General features: G+C 36.4%; 1 protein-coding gene and 1 pseudogene across 1 annotated transcript in view; both read left to right on the top strand.

Moving 5' to 3' along the window:
- The window catches only part of LOC149805337 (putative G protein-coupled receptor CG31760), a 71,557-nt pseudogene extending 67,422 nt beyond the window's left edge, over window positions 1-4,135 (top strand).
- Window positions 4,136-5,121: 986 nt separating this feature from the next.
- Window positions 5,122-17,721, top strand: part of LOC149805336 (putative G protein-coupled receptor CG31760) — an 80,852-nt gene continuing 68,252 nt past the window's right edge. Inside the window, exons 1-5 of the mRNA XM_089934086.1 lie at window positions 5,122-5,188; window positions 8,508-8,564; window positions 10,448-10,745; window positions 11,548-11,709; window positions 12,432-12,605. Coding sequence (XP_089790212.1) covers window positions 5,122-5,188; window positions 8,508-8,564; window positions 10,448-10,745; window positions 11,548-11,709; window positions 12,432-12,605 — 758 coding nt within the window. The remainder of the gene's footprint in view (window positions 5,189-8,507; window positions 8,565-10,447; window positions 10,746-11,547; window positions 11,710-12,431; window positions 12,606-17,721) is intronic.

The following is a 17,721-nucleotide window of genomic DNA, read 5'->3' as shown; positions in this document are numbered from 1 at the left end:
GCTGCAGCTATCTCTTAAGACAATTATCGAAAGAAAACACAATTATTATCAGCATGCGTGATGTATTACTTGCACTAAACCGACGTGATGATTTTACTGCATTTAGTACATTCTTAACATGCTACCTTCGCCACAAGAGTTTGAATAAAAACGGCAATTTCACTCGCAGACGGTCATGGTTTGTACTATAGTCACAGAATTGAAAATAGAACTTTTTGCCACAAAGTTGTTTGTCTATTTGAGTAATGGAAGTTGAGCCAACTATTGTATGTAAAAATCAACAAAGGTTTTTTTTCTGTAGAATGCAAAAATGATCATTTAAGAAACGCATACAGTATTCTGAAATAAATTCAAAAAAAAAAAGTCCTAAAGGTCTTATCATAGTCCAATAATATAGAATGTTCCGAATGATTTCCTAAAGTATTCGATGTCATGATGTGCAAATATTTTTGAATGTCGTGATATACCTAAATTATGCAATCCAGAAGGTCTATAAACGTCTTCTCAATAATTCCAAACGATGCATTAATCCAAACGTCAAAGAGCACTTTGCAATTCCAATGATTAATTTAAATAAATATTTTTACTGCATTATAGCTGAACACATACAGGGAAAGCCTGTATTTATACTTATTTTACTTGGCCTAAGATATATATATATATATATATATATATATATATATATATATATATATATATATATATATATATATATATATATATATATATATATATATATATATATATATATATATATATATATATATATATATTCTGTGATTAACCTTTGACCATATTTGTCCATAACAGAGTATAGGCGTTTGGGCGTCATTTTTTGTTAACATGTTTATTTCGATCTCAGATCAGAACATTGGTTTTCCTGTTGGCAATTCCTAGTCTAACTCATATTTGGTGTGCTCTTTGCTAAAATTGTAGTAACAGACCTGTCCTTGCTTACACCTTAGAATGTTTTGGATATGGACGGTTGACCCTAATCCTGGTCCCATTTAGGTTTCTTGGGATTTTATATTAAGGTTGTTTACATCAAAATTATTCATTCCTATCTTAATGTCTGCACAGGAATCAGTCATTTAGCCGTGTTCAATTTGAATGGTTTTATTTATGTAAATCATTCATTGGAGTCACAAACCGATTGATACTTTTGGGCGAAATCACTATTTTTATTATTGTGAATTCATTTAAAGATAGAATGGATTATATAATCGTAATACATCAAGCGTTAGTGCATCAACACAGTCTACGTTATTGCTATATCAGCACATTTAACATATTTATTCTTTCGGAACACTTTCAATAAGTCATTCGGAACACATCTTACTTTTGAAATTATTTCGAGTTTAATTCACAATAATGTCAGTCCTTTTTAAATTTTCACCTCATATAATATGGAAATATATTATCTGTTGAATTTTACTAAACTTGTTGATTTTTAGCCCTTCTCTGTTACATAATTTAAGACCACGGAGCCGTAAGTCCAATAACTCAAAAACAAATTTAGGCCTTGGACTACAATTCTAATAAACATTATGTTTACAAATACCAACCAGGACAAAAGTAATGTATGACAAAACCCTTTCGCCTTCAATCACGGAAGAAAATAAAGCAATTAATGTAGATGTATTATTTTGTATATTTAATCTAATTGTTTGTCTGTTAGTTTTTTAAAAAATTGTTTATTTCATTACATGTTATTTTAATGTAAAATTGTTTGCTGGACTTGACCTTGTCCAAAATTGAGCTCATTTCTGCTTGATCTGATTGCTTTTTTATTTTTTTTTATTTCTTATATATAAACAACTAAAAATAGATTCATTGTACTCTGTGTTTATGAGCTTATTAAACAAATTATTATTCAGGTAAACAAGAAGTTATAAATATGTTGATCAGTGTCATATTTTCGGAGATTTCCACGTGAATTTTATAGGTTATTGTGTTGTAAGTAAGCAAGGCTCATTAGACCGTTGTAGAAGGTTATTTTCCATTAGGTAATGGTTGGTTTTAGAAAATGCTAATGTTACCTGATTTCAAGCAGACAACTATATTATCTTGTGACTGTGAAGAATTTGCCAGTTGTGTTTTAATATTTTGCACTTTCAATTATATTATGTTGTCTCCAGTTTGGGCAGAATTTTATTTTCTTCAAATGATTGAATTAAAGTGATTATTTTCTCTGGAAATACAGCAGTGCGGATAATCATATTCATTGGAATTTACACTGGATTCAAACCTAGAATAATATTTATGTGATTCAACAAGAGACTGTTGATACATCAGCACTGCGCTGACCATAGCAGACACGTCATCACCTTGAATTTTTGATCTCATCGGGACTTCAACTCAGTTTCATTTAGGACTTTTTATTACTAAGACATATGTTTTTAAGTCTTGGATTACAATTTGGATTTAATTCACAATACCGTAAGTTCTTTTTTCTCATTTTTCACATTGTATTCTAGGAAAATAAATTATTTGTTAAATTTTACAAAGCTTGTTGTCTTCATTCTTTTCTGTTATTTACTTTAGGAGTATAGACTCGTAACAATATATAACAGTATATCGAATTACATTTTCTAAGAATATAAACAATTTACGTTTTTGTTGTATTGTAACTATAATGGAAGCTATTGTGGTACATATCTCTTTATTTGTGCCTTGTGGTCGATAGGATTGTGACATTAACTCCCTCTGTTATGTAAAGATTTTCTATGAATTGTCTTTTCTTTACGAAAGTGGATCCTGTTCATCGTGTTTCGTATAAATAAACGATATATTATTTTCAAAGGAAATACTTGTTGAACGGGTAATTTTCGAGGTTTAATGATGTTTTTGCTCTGCTTAAAATCGCCATTGCCATTACAACATCATTTGTATTTTCGCTGTGTAGTATTCTCTGAAATATTCATGGATATTTTATTTCACTGAAGACTAAATGATCTTGATTATAGAGAAAAGAAATCATATCAAAATTAATTCACTAATTAGTGTTTTGCATACTCTTGACCCAATTGTTTGTGACTGCTTTAACTTTAAAGAGTTTTGAATGTTGTTGATTATTGAGACTGACGAGTTCTCGTCTTGAAGTTCTGATATTTTGTCAGTAATATGACTTGGAAAATTGAAATAATTTCCAACTTTTATAAAAATCCGTACTGATCACTAAATCCGAAGCTTCTTTCTCAACTTCACGGAAAGATCGAGGAATTTCCTTTTTTTTCTTCTTCTGCCTGTGGTGATTTAAAATCAGAACACACATATCAAACTTGTGCAACTGATAAGTCACTTGAGTTTCAAAAAGTAGCTGGTTCTTACCTACTTTTGCGATAGTAGTACCCACCAAGGAGTACGTACTATTCAATGTTCAAATTTTAAAGATTGTCATATAGAGAGAATTTAAAGGTAGCTATTGGTCTTTTAAAGTATATGATATTCTATGGACATTACTGAAATTACCTTTCCGGTTAAACGTCAAAGAGCCCCACTATATTATATCTACGTAAGGGGCCATTTTGTCTTTCTTAAGTTCAGTTCCCATTGTCCCAGAATAGTCCACATATGCTACACATATGGACATTTTTAACACCACATTTCGCCTTGTCGCAATAAACACAACTTTGTTCCTGGGTAGTAAGTGTTATTCGTAATTGTTTATTCCTAAACAAGTATAGAAAATGACCATTCTCCCCATAAACTTTGCTTTTGTCCAGGACAGTGATATTTTGAAATTTGCTTATTTCCAATGAGGAAAACGGGATAATTTGTATCTTTTCGTTCACATAAAAGTCAGAACACTACAGCATATGAATCAAAATTAACATGTATATATACTAAAGTAATACAAACATGACCACAAAATATTTAGAAGTGAGCAGGATTTTTTAGAATTACGATCATACTGTAAATCACTTTCACGAATCAGCCCCCACATGTCGTCTCCGATCATGTTCTTGTTATACTGTCCTTGTTAGCTGCATTCAAAGTCCAGTATATCTTGGTTGAAGCACTTGCCTTGCTTCTCTTTGGATATATCAAGATGACCATCAAGAACCTGGACTTGGAGGGACGTCCTGCAGCCCAGTGTGCCGTAGTTCTTCACCACAGTCTCAACCAGCTCTAAATATGTTTCGGCCTTGTGATTGCCCAGGAAGCCCCGAACCACTGCGACAAAGCTGTTCCAAGCCGATTTCTTACTAGTGAGCTTCTTGGGGATTCATTGCACTCCAGGATCTTCTTTATCTGTGGTCCAGCGAAGACACCGGTTTTGATCTTTGGCTCAGACTTCTTAGGGAATAAATCTTGAAGGTATTTGAAGGCTGCCGACTCCTTATCTAGAGCTCTGACAAATTGTTTTATAAGGCCCAATAATTTGACGTGCAGTGGTGGCATCATCAGATTCCGGGAGTCCGCCAGTGGCTCCAACTTAACGTTGTTCGTTCCCACAGAGAACTCGGTCCGCTGTGACCAGTCTCACCTGTAGTAGCGCGCCTTGGTGTCCCGTCTGTCCCAAAGGCAAATATAGCAGGGAAACGTGGTAACACCGCATTGGAGACCCATCAGGAATGCCACCATTTTGAAGTCTCCGATGATCTCCCAGCCATACGCATCGTACTTCAAGGCGTCCAGCAAGGTCTTGATGCGGTTGGAATCCTCTTTGAGGTGCACCGAGTGAGCCAGGGGAAGAGACGGGTACTCGTTCTCATTATGGAACAGCACAGCTTTGAGGCTCCCGGATGAGCTGTCAATGAAGAGGCGCCGCTCATTCTGGTTACGACTGCGTCGAACAGACTGGTCACATTGTGGCAGAAGCATAGCCCATCTTGATGGGTGAAGAAACTAGAGAAAGCTTGTGCTGCTTCCTTTGATGTGAGACTTTCATACTTTCATCCAACAAGTTCCACTGCTTAAGCTTAGACATCAAAAGCTCGGCATTGGACTTGGTGAGATCAAGGTTTCTGATCATCTTGTTGAGTCGTTTTGGTTGGGATAGTATGGGTTTCTCTCCTCAGCTCCACCTCTGAAGTTGTCATCTGCATCTACAGTGTCTTCCTCACTCTCTGACTTATTGCTCTCGTCTTTCGTTGCTTTCTCGCCAGAGGAGTTGGTATGGGGAGCTTAGGGCAGTGTGGCACCGTGGCCATGGATGAAGGAAGCTCCGGATACGTGATAGCAGGTAAATTCGTGCCGGTCCGACGTTTGGAAGGGTCCACCATGCAGAAGTATCAGGTGTTTGAGTAGTCAGTGGGTTCCTTTCAAATTCTTGGGATAGCAAACTGTATGGCTCTCTTTTCTCCTCTGTACATTTATTTCACCCATGACTAATGTTTACGAGATTCTCGCAGCATTTTTCATATATGATACATTTTTTTGTCAATAACATTGAAAATTTTAAAACATTTTAAAATCAAAAACGTTTACAATTTTAAATATTAACAAATTTTATACCAAATTCCGAGCACCAATTGTCCATCTTACGTTCCATAGTTGTTGTTTTGTTCTTGTTGTTTGTTTTGTTGTTTTTTTTGCAGTGCTCGCAGGTGAAATGAGGTGCATATGGTTTGTTTTGTTCCCCGACAGGCATGCAGATATATGCCTTGTAGGCCTCACACGCCTTAGCAGATGATTCCGCGGAATACTTTATCGCTCTTGTCTTGGCTGCAGACATAGCTCAATGCGTCTGCCGGATGATTGCAATATATTGATGCCATCCCAGAACAATGCAGATATGTATCCACTTAGGCAGCTGAAACTAAACTGAATCGGTGGGCTTTGAGGCCCCTGAATTTATACTACTATTTATATTACTGAAAAATTCTAGAAAGTTCTAGAAGTTACTCGAAATTTAATCAGCACTGAATCTTCTGAAATATTCTGGAAAATAAGTAAATTTCAAAATATCACTGTCCTGGTCACAAAAGCAAAGTTTGTGGGGGAATAATAGCCATTTTCTATACTTTTAAGGTATAAACAGTTAGCACATAACACTTACTACCCAATAACAAAATAAAATTTGTTAAACAGCGGCCTGTTACCAATAGACTATCTATGTCATTAAGCAACAGAACAGAATAAAACCTTGTAATTTCCAATTTCTAAAAATACATTATAGGGATGGTGGTTGGATAGTAGATAGCAAACATCATAATTGGAATATGGGTCCATAGTGTCAGTTTTTAGACTTGAGTACCATATTTGAAACTACAAAATTATTTTCAAAGAGCAAATTTGAAACATTTTTAAGAAAAAGATGAATGAAAATTTGCCTATCTTGATACTCAGTATGTTTGAAATACAACTTGCTGCCAGTATGTGGCAATATTTAATGAAACTCTTATAAAATATAAACCTATGTTATTTTACATAAGATTTCCCCTTGCATCTGTAAACACACAAATATAGTGGCCTAATGTTAATTTCCCTAGGTAGCCATAATGCAAAGGAAACAATAAGAATAAGAGAAACACTAACAAACAAAAGAACAAAAAAACAGCGGTCTAATGTTAATTTCCTGTTAAACACTATCATCGACATACCCTTTTTAACACAGGATTCCAGTATGACTCTCAAGTGTCATTACTATCTTAAATTCCTTTTAGATGTCAGAGTTCACATTTCCTATGTTAAATTTTCGTTTCAGACTAGTATACCCGGGCCCATTAACCATAGGATTCATACATCCAAGGGTGCCCTGTCAGACTACTTGCCACCATTTGTTCATAAAATGATAGCTGACGGTGTTCATTTATCAAATACACAGAGAAAAAAAATTTAAATTGGTATATTAATTTATTATTTGCGGAACATAAGTATTGATACTTCATCGGGATTCCAGAACTGGAAAGACTGCACAGCCGATTTACAGTCGATTCTAAATCATAAATGATTTTCCAAGATTTCATATACTTTTAGCTCACTGCATAATATTTGTTTCACAAAAGTACTACTTCAAGTTCTTATGATTTAGATTACATAAGCATATTAACTTGAAATTATTGAAAAAAGAAAAAAATGTCTCAACGCAGTATATTTTCTTCTGCTCGGAGCCCTATGACGCAGTGAGATAGCAAGTGCAATGATATCGACGATGCAGTAATGGAATGATCACGTCATCTCGAACAGTAAACTTTGATTTTAGAACATCCCAACAAAAAATAATAATAAAAGTCCATAAATAAACTGTCACACGTCTTAATCTCTTATATCGGAAAAACATAGACGAGCTCAACAAAAGACCCAGGATAGATTTCCTTATTAAATCACTAAGTATAACGACAAGGTCACAAACCGTGAAGTTCAAACGAAGCTATATATATATATATATATATATATATATATATATATATATATATATATATATATATATATATATATATATATATATATATATAATCTTGAAGGTAAGTATCTTCATTTACTTGTTCGCTGATCGCTCACTCCTTGTTATTTTACTGTTTTTCTGTCCAATTTTTTTTCCTTCAGAAAGCAGTAATTATTAGGTTCTATAATGTATCTTTGAATTGGATTTTGACCCTAGCTACTATGAGATTAGTGTGTATAGAATCATTACGTGGGATAATTTGGATGTATCTCTGTAGTAACGAGACAAGCTGAAGTTTTAATTCTAACAACTAAAACGTAAAATACAAAAACAAATTATGGCGGTAACATTTCTTGCTTTGGATCTAAATAATATATATGATGATTCTTCATCCAAGATACTGCTTGTTAAACATCTTGTATGGGACTTCCCAAATTAAAACATGAACAGGAAAAGTACACTTTACAATAATCTTAAACGTATTTTTCTCAGCAGAATAGCAATCGGTCTTGCCTTGTTGACCTGTGCCGTAGTGTATTTAATTGTCTACAGTTTTCATTTTGGTGGTGATTCATATTTCTATATTTCTGCGTCCTTAAATATTTTCACAGTTTGAAAGTATGCTCTAAACAAGGTTTGAAATATATTTGCATGCAAAATAATGTTACTCTTTCTGTCTGACCACTTCTTTCTGTTTTAATTTAACATTAAACAAATGTTCGTATTTGCAACAGGGATTGAGGCGATGTAAGTCAGCCGTTTTGTACGTATTACATACGTACTTAAAACATGCCGTACTCTTTGAACACCTTAGGGAAAAAGTCTTGTTGATGCTTCAAACTAATTTTTTGTCACACAATTAAGTTGCGGTACGAAAATAATGTATGCTACTGCTTCTAAGGACTAGTGTATTTTTTAGCGGTAGCAGATCAATACAAATCAGCGCGGCTTTCTCCTAATGAAGATAAGGTGTATCATTTTAGTTAATCAGGTAAAGCATTTTCCGAATGGCTTAGGTTATTGTCTTATATCGATGACTTTGTAGAAAATCTGTTGTCGAACTTTGCCTTGGCGTCTTATCCCAATAGTGAGAATGGAATACCCAGATGCTACGCATATTTAAATATTGATGACATTACAACTTTCCCACTAAGAGATGATACATTATTTTCAGGTATGGATGGCGGTTGGATGATTATTCTGATTTTCTTACAGCGGTGCACTGCTGGAGGTAAGTCTATTTTGTATTGTATGTCAGTGTAGCAAATGCGTCAAAGGCTGAGATTGTCTCTGTCGACCGTCATTTTTAAAGCATGCCTGGAGAAATTATTTCTGCCCTTCCTTATTTTTCTCGAGAACTTTTATGCTACTTATAGCAAGAACGTAATTTAATTAATAAATGGAAATAAACATTATTTGATTTGTATTTTCCAACAAATACATGGATGTAATGACTTAACTTTATATGAGCAATATAAGTGTTATACATTGTATGGGTTTACGGATCCATTCCAACAAAATACCCGTGTCACCCGAAAGAAAATTGCTTGAATTTACAAACGATATGGACTTATATTTGACTGTCAGTATAATTACATCACTTCATTGTTTTTACTAAATTAAAGGAAAGCTTTAGCTAATGGACAAGATCAACGTATCTTAAATATAAATGAGTATAAAAAGTGTTCTTGACTTTCGGCTAAGCGCTTTATTACGGCTGGAATGTCAAAATCGCACACTTGATCATTTTCATGTCAGAAAGTCACGATAGGTGCGTGCTATTTTGTACTACACAGTGTGAATCAGAGTAATAAACGAAATTCCTACCTACATGGTTTCCATTACATTAAAATAGATGACTACGATTTTTTTTCTGTACTCAAGGAAATATTTAAGTATAAATGTAAAATGAAAAAATTAAACACATAACTACAAACTTACATCAATCCATAGTGTATGTGATTAAAACCATACATTTGTGCTTCTAGAGCCCTCGCTCGCTTATCGTCAGAGAATTATCTCTGTTACTTCTCTGGTTCAGAGTCTCTTAAATTTTTCCAGACCCCCTGTTCCTTGAATGATTTATTTAAAGACAAGAGTACGTTTTACTGATCTCTTAGCCAGCTTCCCCTTTGGACAGAAAATTTCGGACTGTGATTAAAATGTCGTTGTATGATAATTAAACCATGCAATGTCGTCTGCAGAATAGATAATAGCTAAACCGATCAGCAAAATTGTAACACTCCCATCGAAGTCAGAATAATACTCTCTAAACCGGATTTATTAACAACTATTCAGGAGATATCATTTTGTGACATATATTTCAAATTGCCCAAAATTCCCCTACATTTTCTCTCGCTTGTATCAACTCTGTCTTTTTCCGCTATTTGACCTTGCTTAACATTTGCCTCTTTCATCTGTCTGACCGTTATCGAAAGGGTCCTAATTAAAATACACCTATGCCTCCAAACAGAGCATATCCTATCAAATTTATTGCGAGCCTAGCCCTTATATGTATACCGCACCTGTGCCTCTAATAATTCGTTTTACTGACAATTATCAAAGCGAAAATAATCAAACACTTGCTTGACACATATCTTTCGTACAAATGCTATCTTCATATGCATATCAGCTGATCAAAGTGTAATTCAGTTATTGTTTAATAATAAAGTTCGCATTTAAATGGTTGAAACATTAAACAGTTTCTTTTGTTTTTCAGCTAGGCACACTGACTGCATCTGAAAATGTATGTGTATATAACAAAATATCATTATCACAGTAATTCGATCTTGATTGCTAGATGACGTCTTGTTCTCAGCAGCAGAAATCCGGATCATGACACAACGCCTCATGTCACGTAATGATCCGGATACTCTGATGCTGACAACTCAATGTGATGCAGAAATCAAGATCTAATTACTATTATATATGTCTACCCCACCAAAAGTTTACAGTTGATCACCAAGTTGTCGCTTTTATGGTAAAACTGAGCATTGATCGTTAATTCAGTAGTCTTTATTTGTAAAAGGTATTCCTTATACACATTTCGACCATTGATTTAAGTACAAAAGTTGGGTTAATGGTACTAATTTTTTATGAATCGACCAATTTCAGTTTCTGACGACGTCGTCATACGGGCATTGGGGTATGTTCAACGTGTTAGAAAGGATAATTGTGCTCATTCCAGTAGTTCAGAGAACGTATTACATTTGGACTTTGAACACAGCCTGTGGACTCCATCAACAGATCCAGCAATTCGGACTGCCAATTTTATGTCCAAGCTCCTGGCAAATGCAAACGGCTCATTGGACGCGTTCCCGAACGAGTTCTTCTATGCGCTGGTCAGAAATAATGTTCATGGCAATACATCAATTTTCGGGTCAGCCATTGCGTTCGAACCGGAAGTCTTTAAGTACGTTTTTGTTCCAAATGTAAAATGACTTTTTTCAGTCGTGTATTCTTCTTCTTGTTTTCTTAATCATTTTGGATCAATGTTTTTTTTATTGATATTGCTAGATTATCATGATGATTTTGATATTTAAAGTGATAATGGCATGCGTCAGACATTTCTAAGGTGTTTGATGGTGAAAAAAACTATCTAATTTTTGTATGTAATCCTTTCATCTGGCGTCTATTATCACATTTAGCTGTGTAAGATGTAACTTAAAATGATCTCTTCTTCGAACGAACACATAAGAATAGCCCCAATCCCAGCATAAATAATTAATAAAAATGTTTTTATACGTCTGCTCTTGGCAACAATCACATTATAGAACACAAGCTTATGAATCCTTCTGCTTACCACGTCATAACATCATGACTGATTAAAACCGAGAACTCCCACATGGCGGAGATAGAACAGGCATCACCAAAACTTTATGTTCTGGTGACTTTTGTAAGTTACTGTCCACTTTTATGATCTGCATGACGTTTGTCACTTTTAGCAGTATGGAAGGAATAATTTGATTCGTGAATCAAGAGATTAACAAAACACGACCAGGTTTCAGTGCCTGTAAGATCTAATCATGTACGCGTAGATTTTTTATTCAAATCAGATTGCAAATAACCTTTTTGCACAATGCTTTCATATACAATTTTCTTCTGACCTAAACTTAGAATCTGTACCATACGTCATTTTTAAAATATTATATTTTGGTATACAAACGGATACGAACCAGATACCGGAGAAAATGTAGTGCACTGCTATTTTACAGCAACCGCAGACTTTTTGGACCTTACGCATGGAAAAAGAATGGCAGCATCAATGCTGTTGATTTGGCCGCGAATTACAACTATACGGACCCTACCTCCGAGTGGTACTACGTCCCGAAGACTACTCTGCGGACGAATATCTCTATTCTGACGGATATTCTTATGTAAAAATCTATATATCGCCCTTTCTGCATCTTTCTCTTTAGATATCTCTTTATACTTAGTTCCTTTTTGTCCTATGAATACATAAATACATTGATAACATTATAATATCAGCAAAGATTGATATATCCACAGTTTCGTAATTTCTTTAGTACTTCATGATATATATTGGAAACAAAATGAATTTTTTAGCATTTGACTACTTACTGATTCTTCATTCTGATTGCACGGGATATGTATTTAAGTTGGGGAAGTGACCTGTACACATCTCAAAGCAAAAACAACACTATCAACTTTGGAACATAGAAATTATGGAACTGATTCACAGTAATTTAGTCAAATAATGGGTTTTAACATGTTTACTACTTGGACATTATTCGTCTTTCAGAGTGTAAGCTCTTCCTTATCTCAAAAACGCTGTATTAAATAAAGATCTACATTGACCATACGTCTTTATGAAAGAGAGAAAAACAACCCGCATATGGTCCATTCAACTATTTTCAGTTCAATTGTTTCCAGATTTAAACACCACAAGACAGCACTAACGTTCCCTCTGAAAGATAGACATTAGGATGTATGCACCAAGTGGAAAATCCGTAGCAATGATTTAAAAACATTTTACCATAACGAGAACAGCTGGTGATTAGATTTTCGGCCTAGGGATATCATTCCAAATAATAAAGACTGTCTTCAAAGCTTTTAAGTACCTTTATTTTATTTTAAGTGGAGGAAATAATACTATTCAACTTGAAACATTCGTCTCCCAACCTGTGGTGTCACTGATTGATGGCTATTGGACATATCCCTACTACGACTGTGGAGGAGGAGAAATTTGGATGGTCACCTATTCATCTCCGATATTCCTTCGCAGTTATGGCAACAACTCAGTTGCATTCAAGTAACTCTCTCTCTCTCTCTCTCTCTCTCTCCTGTCTTGGTCACACTCTATATCTTTTGTCGTTTAGTGGATCCCCCGAGTTCACCAAGGTCCAAAACAAATTAATAAAGTAAATAGTCCATGAATTAGGATGAAATTCTGTAAATAAGTATGCTGCTGTCTGTTGAAAAAGATTGTTCTGAGACCTTTGAAACAAGATCAACAGTCACCATTATTTTAAGACTGATAATTATCATGTAATGAACAATGATACAACCAACCAAGCAGTCACGTCGATTCACGGACAGCTTGATGTATTGTTAAGGAATATGTTGAACAATTAGGAGTGTTACATAAGTTACACCCCTTTATGATCTGGTTACAGTATCTTGGAAAATTATATTACGGAACAACGTATCGATTGGTTATATGTTTCAATGAAGCCATGCAAACATTTGTTTCTTGGTGTCCTATCAAATATACGATAATTGGGGATGGGGCAGTATTTTTTGTAGAGTTTCACAAGGGCCTGAAATGAATGGAACATATATCGACTCGCACATTGCATCTAGTGTCAAATTCCCAACGCAAAATCGAAATAATGGAACAATAAGTATTTTAAGCAATGATCCCTCTTTCAAAATATGAACGAGAATAGAGTCTTACATTTCGCTCTTGATCTTAAAGTGGTATTAAAGGATATTTACTTTAAATAAATTTTATTTCAAAAATGTTTAGTTGGAGGTTACGCGATGTGCAATATTGAAGGTAATGGATCGGAACGAAAGTCAGTGGCATATAATATTCCCCTTTGACGATACTTATATTGAAAATATATGTGAATATAGGGCGGATGATATAGAACCTTAATGACAAAATTAAATTTTTGAATATTCAAAATAGAAAAGAGTCAAAAGTGAATCTGAATAAGTAAAAATATCATAATTCCTTGGAATATCAGAAACTGTTGCGTTATAATCGATAGGCCAGCGGCATCTCATGTTGTTATAACGCAAGGGCTCGAAGAGCTTTTGATAATTTCTGATCGAGCTGCTGAAAGAAATATTCCGCACACAGCTTCAGAACATGTACAAATCTATATTTTATGACGTTGCTACGGCCTGCTTCAGAACACGATAATATGTATAGCATATGTTAGTAGTGAATAGGGATACCCTAGCGACAAGGGGACTTTCATGTTAAACTAAGGGGGCTGTACCCTGGCGACAATGGAAAATTTAACATTAGAGAAAAAAGTTTGTACCCTGGCGACAATGGGAATTTAACATGGGGAATAAATCGTGGGACTGTTGAGCGACAATGGGAATTTAACATGGGAATAAATGGTGGGACTGTCGAGGGACAAGGGGAATTTAACATGGGATTTTTTTATTTTTTTTAAAAATTAAAAAAATTAAAAAAATGGGGTAGGCAATTGAAAGTCTATCTCTTTTCGAGAGATTGGAGTGGCCCTGAAAAGGGCCTTTGGATTTATGTTAATATGCCCTTAACATAAAGGACATCTGCGGCATCTTCTTGTCCTCAAGCTGCGTCTTACTGCAGGGCCATAAATAAGGGTCCTCTTGAGGCAACCTTGTCTCTCCACATACACTCTTCGTATCCACAGACTGGTGTCTGACCTGTGGACAACTGTCCACTTGGATCGGACATACATTAGCATGTCCGTCCTGAACATCATTGAAGAAACAAGGGTTGATGATTCGACTGTGGTCCACATCTTGAGGCGACGAGAACAGGTGAATCAGTGCTGTGAACTGCGCTTATTTATAGGTAGAGGAAGGATTGAAACGGATTGAGTTCATTGACCAATCCAAACACGCGTTACAAAATTCAGTCAGCCCGCATCCAATCCGAAGAGAACAGTCTGTGACGTCACGTGGTCTATATAGATTCGCTAGCGCCTGTGCGCTGTCAATCCATGCGACAGTTATTCAACATGACGGAAACTCAGAAAACGATTAATTGGGGTGCACCAGTAGTGGAGACCACCCAAGGGAACCCGGACTTACTTTCAGAAGAGGTAAATTGGGATTTTGTGGATTTTCTTACCTCGCAAGAATTTGTTCCGGAACCTTCGTCACCTTCTTCATTACCGCACGTGGAGAATTTTAGACAGAGACAGAAAGAAGAATTGGAGAAATTTATACAACAGCAAAAGGAAGCGGAACAAGCTTTTCTTCTACAGCAGCAACAGCAAGAAGAAGAGGTAAGAAAAAAAAACAACAACAACAAGAAGCAGCAGCAAAGAAACAAGGGTGTGAAAATCAAACGGTCACGATACTGTTTGACATTTTAGCGGAGTTAAGAAGTCTGAAACAAATGTATCAGACTTCTTTATTACGACCGAAGAGAATACGACCTTCCCGAGCTAAACACTCCAACCCTGTGACTAAGCCTACCGTACCACCCTTAGTGATTTCAACCAAATCATCATCAACAGTACGCAGTCCAGAAGTAGGCCTTGGCGGTGGCAAAGGCTTAAGACAGTTAAAGTTGATTGCTTAAACTCACCTCTACACCAAGAAAAAAGGCCCTTTTCAGGGCCACCCATGTCTCTCGAAAAGAGATAGACTTTCAATTGCCAATAACTCAAAAAAAAAACATTTTACCCCTATATACGTGTGTATGAATGTGTGAGCGTACGTTCTTATTTTAAAATCAAAACTCAAAGACACTTACCTTATATAATTAATGTATTCTTTTATAAATATTTACAATCCAATTCACAAATCACAATTCACAACAGAACACTTTCAAAAGTCCATACACTTCTTCTGTCTCATTGTTTAGTCTTTTTGGTTTTTGAATTTCTTCACCGTCAGTCTTTTCCTCCTCTTCCTCCTCACTTTCTTCCCTTCTTCTTTTCTTTTCCTGTTTCTTTTTCTTCACCTGTCTGCTTTCTTCCTCCTCTTCTTCTTCCTCTGAAGAATCCCTCTCTTCTTCTGACTCCTCTTATTTCTTTTTTGGGCAATCTGGAGACCAATGTCTTGACAATAATAACAGGTATCTTGACTTTTGTCTTTTCTAATCCTTTTTGTTTTCTTTTTTGACGGTCTGGACACTTTGAAGACCAATGCCCTTTCTTCTGACAGATATAGCAAGTATCTTCACTTTTATCTCGAAAGGAAGGAGAGTAGTCTGTCGGCTGGTCTGAAGAGAATTTTCTAATAACCCCTCGCAAAGCTCTGATGAAACGTTCGATTTGTGTAGTCTCTTCCATTGTTGTGCTCGATTTGAGAGTGAAATGAATAGTGAAAGGACAAGACACACACCCTTTTATATACGCTGGTCTGCCATGACTATAAATTAGTCCATGGTGTTTAAACTTTAGTCATTTGACGTTTTACTATCAAGATGAAACGATCCAATTCATTGAAGAAGAAAGAAGAAGAAAGTAAGAGGCAGAAACGTGATCTATCGCCTCGTACCAAGGCTGAAGTCTTGGCACAAATTCATGCCAGTGATTTTGAAGAGGACATGAGTGAACCAGAATCCAAACCCTCTAAACAAAGTTCATCACCCTTAGTCAACCCTGAAAATTACTATTCCATTCGAGAGACAGAAAAGCGTCCCTCTAGAAAATTTAGAACTACGGCTTACAAATACACGGTGAAGTTTAAAGATTTCAACTCCGAAGTACCGTTAGAGAAAGCAGAAGGGTTCATCACCGAGATGTGGGATTCTTTGCTCACCACACTCAAGCGACAATGTCAACCCAAAGAAGACGATCGCTTGAGACTTTCCATACAACACGACGGTTTGAAATCCCCTGTTTGGATCGAGTTTAGCAGCCCGGCAGAAGTGACCGCTTCCAAAGTCATGGACAAAATTCAACACGTACAACTATCCAATGACCAGTTTGACATCACCGATGGAAAAGCCACACTGGACATGACCCACGTCTCTCCTCCTCAAGGGACTGGACGCAAAAAGATGTTATTGGTGGACGAGCTTCGCAGCACCAAAACAAGTCTCGTCCGAATTCACAACCCTCAAGACCAGATGTGTTTAGCCCGAGCCATCGTGGTGGGACGAAACTATGCCAACAAGAACGACACGGTAGAATGGAAAAGAACCTGGAAAACTATTCAACGATCCGACAGAACCAAACAACGAAACGAAGCAGAACTCCTGTTACAACAAGCCGGACTGTCCAAAGACACACCCTGTGGCATTCCTGAAATGCAAAAATTGCAAGATGCCCTAGCTCCACGCTACACCTTGAAAGTGCACCCTCAAGAAGTGCGCGGACCTCTGTTGTTTCGAGGGAAAGACTTTAAGGACGGAAAATACATTCATGTCTATCATCACGATGACCATTTCGATACCATTACCAGTATCACCGGATTTCTGGGATACGGTTATTACTGTGAGAAATGTGACTATGGCTATAACAATCGAGAGCAACACAAGCATTGTGGATCGAAATGCTCAGGATGTTTGGCCTCTCCACCCTGTCTGAGGGAAGGGCAAGAACCAGTGCATTATCCTGCTTGTCTGCGTACGTTTGTCAGCCCTGCCTGTTACCAACAACATTTGAAAACACAAGGTTCACAGCAGAAATGCGCTTGTCAACTCCTGAGATTGTGCCCCACCTGTGGACAAGGCCTATGTACCAATACTGTCAAGGGACACGTATGTTCAGGAAAGAAAAAATGTCACATTTGTCATCACATCGTGGACTTGGAACACCAATGCTACGTGCAAAATTACCAACCCCAACCAGAGAAAGAGGATAGACACAAGAAGAAAGGCAATTTCATCTTTTTCGATTTCGAATGCATGCAAGAGACTGGTATTCACATTCCTAATTTCTGCGTGGCTCATCGAGCGTGCGAAAAGTGCATTCAAGAACCTATCGTGAGTCATTGCCCTCACTGCAGTAAGATTCCTGGAGGACGTGAAAAAATCTTTCCGGGACCGAACACGCTAGCCGATTTCGCACGATGGGTCTTAGACCCCATCGACAAGACGTGGAGCCAAGAGGACATCGAACGTTACGGAGATTGTCATCGTCATGACACAGTCATGGCTCACAATTTCTCCGGATACGATGGACAGTTTCTTTTGAGATACTATACGGAACAAGGCACCAAGCGTCCTAAAGTCACTTTGA

The sequence above is a fragment of the Sinohyriopsis cumingii genome, chromosome 2 (genome assembly GCF_028554795.1).
Source record: "Sinohyriopsis cumingii isolate HCF-2022 chromosome 2, ASM2855479v2, whole genome shotgun sequence".
NCBI lineage: Eukaryota > Metazoa > Mollusca > Bivalvia > Unionida > Unionidae > Sinohyriopsis > Sinohyriopsis cumingii.
This window is presented reverse-complemented; position numbering and strand designations above follow the sequence as displayed.